Genomic DNA, 7,824 nt, shown 5'->3' with positions numbered 1-7,824 from the left:
GTTGTGCTCTGAGGCGGTGATGTTGGTGGGATTTGGAGGATGATGGAGAGCAACAGGGGAAAGAGCCTTCAGATCCACAAAGTCCCTCCACCAGGTGGGCTGATGAGATATGATGGCACGACTGCCATATTGCATCTCCGTCCCAAAGCCCTTGCTTGAAGTGTACTTCGCCAAGACTGCCAAGAACCTTGCCCTCATCCAGGCCAAGGTGGCGAGACACGGTAGTGATGACACCATAGGCCTTGTTGATCTCTGCACCAGACAGGATGCTCTTGCCAGCATACTTGGGGTCCAACATGTACGCTGCGGCGTGTTTGGGCTTCAGGGCAGAAGTCTTCACGCTTTTTTGATTGTATTTCAGAACTGCAGTTTCCTCTGCTTGGAGCAACAGGGAAGTGGGCAGGGCAGTACGGATTTCTTCTCTACACTCTGCAAGCAGAGTCTGAACATCAGACAGGGATGGCATTGTCTCCCTCAATCCGTGCCATGGCTACTGCTATAGGTTTCAGGCTGCTTACCACTCTCTCCCCAAAAACAATACATCATCCAGGAGGATCCTCTTGATGGGGCTGTCCAGATCGGCAGACTGTGAATATGGCCATTTCTTGGAGAGACTCCTTTCCCTCCAGGAGACGTAAACATGATGACAACACCACCCCAAGGGTGTTGCTGGCAGCTTCAATGTGTGCTCTTATTTTCTCTACACTGGCCTGTGTGGGTAGATTGCTGTGGTGAACTTTGATACCTTCACATGCCCTAAACCATTTCCTCTGTGCTCTCTTTGTAGATGTATCCATTGTTTTCCATGCGCATTGACTCTCCTTTCGAGAGCGGAATTTATCAAAGTGACATATGCGAGAGCAGCGCAATGGGGTTGTGCAGTGGAGGTAGGACTCCTCCCACTTTAGACCAAGCAGCCTTCATGATTCGGGCAGCATTTGTCCTGTCACCCAGGTGCACAAATCGACCTTCTCGTGTCCAAGGTCATTGATGACTCCTTTAGCTCATTGCAAGTGTAGAGACCGGTGTGTCTGTTGTCCTTGTGTCTGTGCTCTTGGAATACTGGTTGAGGGGTGGAGATGATGTAGTTAAATATTCCTTTGCCTACGAACAATCGACCACCCATCAGAGAAATGTTGCAATGCAGTCTGCTTTCTCTATGATTTGCTTGACCTTCACTTGAAATCTGCATCCAGCAAATGAGTAGAAGAAATACCTCCGTGCTGGTTTGGACGTGGTATGCTGATAAATCCTGTTCTGGTTGGAGGGGTGTATGTGATAAATCCTGTCTGGTTGGAGGGTGTATGCTGATAAATCCTGTCTGGTTGGAGTGCCCGTGGCATTTTCCTGTAAAGATTAGAAAACAATGAGTAAAAAACTAAACAAATACAATTCCATGTACAGATAAATAGTTAAGCAGTTAGATTAAACAACTCCTTWGTAAGATAAATGCTTTAAAATTAAATATGTATGGAAACAGGTGAATTAACACTCCTCAGTTAACAGYCTCAKYCAAGCTAAAACCCACATGGTAMCAAAAACTAACTAGCAGAAAMTGTTAACAAGTTAGAAATMATTTAAAACACACTTTGCTGTAGGCTACTATTTACTAGTTAACAACAAATCATGTATGTCATATAAAATATATTCACCCCACCCAGTATTGTAATCAAAACTTACCKGAAAGCATGTAGTCCTTGGCTCAGACAGTGTAGTAGTGTGGGCTCAATAGCATCTCATTAGTGTGCAAGATCTTGAGAATCAGCTGTYCATGTGATGGAAGAATGCACTGTGCATACAGAGGGTTGCGATTCCATTGAATTGGGGATAGTTTAACCAAAATATGCCACAAGARCTAGAATTGTCTTATGTGTATCCCACAAAAAATATTCAATGTTATAAGCTAACTTTTTTTAATGAATTTTAGCAAAATTCCCCAAATTCCAGGGCTCAACTTCCCATGGAAAGTTACCGACCCTGAAGTCAAGTCACCATTTACAGAGAACGTGTTTACTCAGCTCTGTCCAGGATAAACAGATCCCACCCACCTGGCTGCCGTCCCCAGTCCCACGTCTCGATGATAGAGTGATGGACAGATGTCGACACTTCCTCCTCRTCCTTCTTCTCTTTATCGTTGGATTCATCCTTCTTCTGAGTACCGAAGCAATCAGTGCAGTCTTCTGGAGGGAGGGCACAAACACAGCATTACAGAACCATCACATTATATCTCCTAGCATCCTAGCTCCTAGCATCCTAGCTCCTAGGTAAACAATACATCCTGGCTTCTCCCCTGGCTTCTTTAACATGGTGGGGCTGATGAGTGATGTGATGAGTGATGCGTTGGACACACAGATTTGATTTTGTTTTGTTTTTGAACACCTGTAACTGCCATTTCCTGCAAATCCAGAGTCTTAAATGATAACAAATAAAGTTGCAAATTAATTATTTAAGTTTCATTCATATTTAAAATATTTTCCTAGAATTATACGAGCAATTTCATTTTTCAATGGTCAACAGATCAGGGAGCATAGGTATGAGGGCCTGGCAAGAGCAACTCAAGTCATTCACAGTGTGTTCACATATTGTGTGTGTGTGTGTGTGTGTGTGTGTGTGTGAGGTTAGGAATTTTGCGACTGTTTCCTCCGGATTTAGCTCTCAAAATCTAACTTTGAACAACAACGAACCTGAATGTTTTAAGTACACAACAAAAACCAGATCAGGACGCCACTTTTGAAGACTGGGACACATCCATATTTGTTGTTGTTGAGTAGTTTTTAATTCAAGCGCCCATCTAGCATCTAGTTAGCTGTGTTTCTGTAGCACACGTGATGGAGTTTTCAAAACTAATGGCCACTGGATTGATGGAAGTAATCATGATAACATTCTGTCAGGTAGGCAAAGGCAACATTGACGCTAGTTAACATTTCATTTTGTTTCTGGGAAAGTACCAGTCAGTCCAGTTACAACGCTTTATTTATTTCTGTTCACGCAGTCAGGGTATATGCAACAGTTTGGGCCGCCTGGCTCGTTGCAAACAAATTTGCCCGAATTTTACACAATTATGACATAACATTGAAGGTTGTGCAATGTAACAGGAATATTTAGACTGAGGGATGCCACCCGTTAGATAAAATACGTAACGGTTCCGTATTTCACTGAAAGAACAAACGTTTTGTTTTCGAAATGATCGTTTACGGATTTGACCATATTAATTAATGACCTAAGGCTCGTATTTCTGTGTTTATTATATTAGAATTAAGTCTGATACCACGGCTCGCTGGGACAAAGATGTCCCCTTGTAGCAGAAGTTTGTTTATTTTGATCATATGGAACGACATGAAACGTTGCACAATTGTAATATATATTATAAACGCATGGCATTTTCTAACATTGTGTTTTTCACAGTGGAAGGTGATTACTGCATCAGTATGTAAACCTTTCAGAGCAAAGTCCAAAAGATGGTGCCCCTCTTACATTCCTGGGGAAGAAACCTGAAAATCTCAGAAAAACACTAATATAGGTTCAGGGGTATTGTAGTCATGAAAAGGTACAGGGTAGATGGGTATTGTAGTTCCTACCTGGGTGAGCCGATTCTTCTCCATTGAAAGTGATCTCTTCATCCTTCACCATCTCATTCCACATCTCACTCAGCCCTTCTGGAGAGAACACTCGCTGCCATAGGAAAACACAGCAACTTAGAGTTTATACTTTCAGAACATACCCACACGAAACAGAACGACACCGGCCAAGGAATAGGGCTCTGGTCAACAGTAGTGCACTATATAGGGCTCTGGTCGTCAAGAAGTAGTGCACTACATAGGAATAGGGCTCTGTCAACAGTAGTGCACTATATAGGGCCTTGGTCAACAGTAGTACACTACATAGGGAATAGGGCTCTGGTCAACAGTAGTGCACTACATAGGGAAATAGGCTGGGCAGCAGGTTGAATAATGTTGTAGGACATACATGGGAGCAGTGAATATGTTGAGACATAACATGGGCAGCAGGTTGAATCATGTTGTCAGGGACATAACATGGGCAGCAGGTTGAATCATGTTGTCAGGGCATAAAATGGGCAGCAGGTTGAATCATGTTGTCAGGGACATAACGATGGGCAGCAGGTTGAATCCTGTTGTCAGGGACATAACATGGGCAGTAGGTTGAATCCTGTTGTCAGGACAATAACATGGGCAGCAGGTTGAAGATATATGCTGAAGTGACTGAATGAATAGTGTGTCATTATGAAAGTCTTGGAAAACAGTGCAATCAGATGATCGTCTTACAGTCTGATTTCTGCTGCTTGACAGTCCATGTGTCAACGAGTGAAGAAATATAGACGTACCCTACTCACATTGCTTCATAAAGTAATCAAGACCTATTGCCTAAATGGACTAACAGCCAAAACAGGCTTTCAAAGATTCAGGTTCCAATGTCAATAACAAGGCTGACACCAGGCAGACGAACATCCCAAGTCATGTGTAGGACAGGTAGGAGCTGGAAAACTCTCAGCCGGCGTCCTAAACGGCATCCTATTCCCTATATAGTGCACTACTTTTGATCAGAGCCCTATTCCCTATTATAGTGCACTACTTCTGATCAGAGCCCTATGGGCCTACATAGGATGCCATTTGGGATTCACCCTTGGACATCGTTGAGAGCTGCCTGTCTAATTATGGCAACAAACATTTAGGGGAATACTTGTGCAATACTAGATCAATGTCGGGAAGAAAAAAACACTAAACACATACATCACATTGCATCATTTCACACAGTCAGCTTGAATGTTTAAAAAAGGGACACTTCAAGGATTTTGTCAATGAGGCATTTAGCCACTGTGCTGGCAGACACCCATAGACTTCTAGTCGTTGCGCTGACGTTCATTCTGACTCTGGGAAGAAGCACATAAAAGCGCATCGTTGCCAACATCCTGAAGTATCCCCTTTAAGCTGCAGTGGACCTGGGATTCTCAACATAGAAGACACGGGAAGACCACCACATTACTGAGGAATCTATGTCTTCATTTATCTTTAACATATTGGAAATAGACAGGTTGAGGAAGACCGATTCATGGCACGATATACCATTCACTACCACAGGTTACCTGTGCAATCTTCCATCTGAGATCAGAGGCCAGTCAGTCTCACTTGATTACTCCAAAATACAGAAGAGAACTGAAAGCAAACATAATAATAAACCTTGAATCAGGTGTATTGTGTGGGGCTACACACCGTAGCCTTACAGGAGGACGGGTTGGAGACCTACACACCGTAGTTACAGGAGGACGGGTTGGAGACCTACACCCCAGTAGCCTTGCAGGAGGACGGGTTGAGTAGCCTTACAGGAGGACGGGTTGGAGACTACACACCAGTAGCCTTAAGGAGACGGTTGGAGACCTACAACCCAGTAGCCTTGCAGGAGGAGGGTTGGCGACCTACACACCCAGTAGCCTTGCAGGAGGGGGTTGGGCACCTACAACCCAGTAGCCTTACAGGAGGACGGGTTGGAGACTACACACCCAGTAGCCTTGGCAGGGACGGTGTTGGCGACCTACACACCCAGTAGCCTTACAGGAGGACGGGTTGGCGACACCGTGAGATTGGCGACCTACACACCAGTAGCCTTGCAGGAGGACGGGTTTGGAGACCTACACACCCAGTAGCCTTGCAGGAGGACGGGTTGGCGACTAACACACCCAGTAGCCTTGCAGGAGAGGTTGGCGACTACAACCCAGGGTTCTTGCGGAGACGGGTTGGACTACACCCAGTAGCCTTGCAGGAGACGGGTTGGAGACTACCACTCCCAGTAGGCTTACCAGGAGGGGGTGGGAGCTACACACCCAGTAGCCTAACAGTAAAACAGGCAAAGGACGGGTTGGCGACCTACACACCCAGTAGCCTTACAGGAGGACGGGTTTGGAGACGCTACACACAGTAGCCTTACAGGAGACGGGTTGGAGACCTACACACCCAGTAACTTACAGGAGGACGGGTTGGACCTACACACCCAGTTAGCCTTACAGAGGACGGGTTGGCGACCTACCCACCAGTAGCCTTTACAGGAGGACGGGTTGGCGACCTACCCACCAGTAGCCTTAAGGAGACGGTTGGAGAACACACCCGTAGCCTTACAGGAGGACGGGTTGGCGACCTACACACGCCAGTAGCCTTACAGGAGACGGGTTGGGACCTACACCCCGTAGCCTTACAGGAGGACGGGTTGGAGTCACACCCAGTAGCCTTACAGGAGGACGGTTGGAGACCTACACACCCAGTAGCCTTACAGGAGGCGGGTTGGCGACTACACACCAGTAGCTTACAGGAGGACGGGTTGGAGATACACACCCAGTAGCCTTACAGGAGGACGGGTTGGGACTACACCACCAGTAGCCTTACAGGAGGACGGGTTGGAGCTCACACCCAGTAGCCTTAAAGGAGGACGGGTTGGCGACCTACACCCCAGTAACGCTTACAGGAGGAGGTTTGGCGACCTACACACCCAAGTAGGACTTACAGGAGGACGGGTTGGAGACCTACACACCCAGTAGCCTTACAGAGAGGACGGGTTGGCGACCTCACGACCCTGCAGGGGGTTTCATCTCTAGGCAAGCACATCTACCTTCATGTTCAAGGTTTTAAATAAAAAGGTGGCGTCGACATGATGTTGTAAGAAAAGAAAAGTTCACCGTTTCATTGTACAATAGGCCTGCACAGTCCAGCCAGAGGTCTCGTGGCAGTAAGAGAGGTTTAACTGCAAGTCTATTTCAGCCATTTGTCATGGAAACCTCAGTTTGGGCATCCAGGGTAAATACGGAGTAGGCATATTTACGTCTTCTCTCTGGCTGCAACCGCACCAACCCTGGAAAGAGAACTAATATTTCAAAAATACGGACAGCAGCAGCTAACGGTCTTTGACATTTTAAAAAGCCTGTTTCCTAGGTGACGATACTCAGCTGCGAACACGTTTGCAAGCTAGCTATGTTTGTAACAAGGGCAGGACTATTTTAACAATTTTAATCATTATTTTGTGGGGCAATAATAGTAAACGGTTGCATAACGCCAGCCACATAGAGCCGAGCCGTGATATCTGGCAAACAAATGGGGTACTAGCGATGAGCTAGGTAACTGATGAAGTAGCCCGCAATGCGGTTAGCCGTTTGTCGTGCCCAAAGGCAGCAGAGGGCAAATATGAGTCGTTGCATCTTATCATTCGTGGAAAAGAACATTAAAGTATGTTACCGTCCCCGAAGTGGATTTAACTTCTTCAGGAAAAGCCCTAATGTTGTAACATCATTATGTTGTCGTATTATCCAAGCTAAAGCACACATATAGTTTACATACAGCAGCTTTTTAAATCTACAACGTTGTTGTTTTCAGTCATTTCTGTTAATTCATTCAATATGTATTATTATTATTTAATCGTCTTCTGTTCTCATTGTCGGAGGGACACGTTTGCAGACTCACAACTTGTGAAAAACAAGTTTTGGTTAATTTCATTTATCCGTTGTAATTTATTAAATTGTCTTTTGTTTGAAGCATTCCTGGTATGTTAAGGACACGGAAGTAGTCTGGTATACGGGCCATGTTGAGTAAGGAAACAGGGTCTGGGCTACCGCGGCCATGTTGAGGCCACAGAAGTAGGTCTTGGCCTACGGGCCATGTTGAGATAAGGACAAGGTCTGGCCTACCGGCCATGTTTGAGTAAGGACACAGGTTGGGCTCCGGGCATTGTTGAGGACACAGGTCTGGGCTACCGGCTGTCAGGCAAGGTCGGGCTCCGCCTGGAGGCAAGGTCTGGGCTACCAGGCATGTTGGGACAAGGTCTGGG

General features: G+C 45.9%; 1 protein-coding gene across 3 annotated transcripts in view; it reads right to left on the bottom strand.

Moving 5' to 3' along the window:
* The window catches only part of LOC112074097 (E3 ubiquitin-protein ligase HERC2-like), a 53,269-nt gene that overhangs the window by 33,463 nt on the left and 11,982 nt on the right, over nucleotides 1-7,824 (bottom strand). For 2 of the 3 annotated variants that reach the window (XM_070440383.1, XM_070440384.1), the window contains exons 3-4: nucleotides 3,579-3,672; nucleotides 2,045-2,180 (exon numbers count right to left, since the gene is read on the bottom strand). In XM_070440383.1, the coding sequence (XP_070296484.1) occupies nucleotides 2,045-2,180; nucleotides 3,579-3,672 (230 nt within the window). The remainder of the gene's footprint in view (nucleotides 1-2,044; nucleotides 2,181-3,578; nucleotides 3,673-7,824) is intronic. The other variant, XM_070440385.1, reaches the window with a different exon arrangement.

This window comes from Salvelinus sp. IW2-2015, unplaced genomic scaffold (genome assembly GCF_002910315.2).
Source record: "Salvelinus sp. IW2-2015 unplaced genomic scaffold, ASM291031v2 Un_scaffold2494, whole genome shotgun sequence".
Taxonomy (NCBI): domain Eukaryota; kingdom Metazoa; phylum Chordata; class Actinopteri; order Salmoniformes; family Salmonidae; genus Salvelinus; species Salvelinus sp. IW2-2015.
The sequence above is the reverse complement of the archived record's forward strand: the minus strand, read 5'-3'. Positions and strand labels throughout refer to the sequence as shown.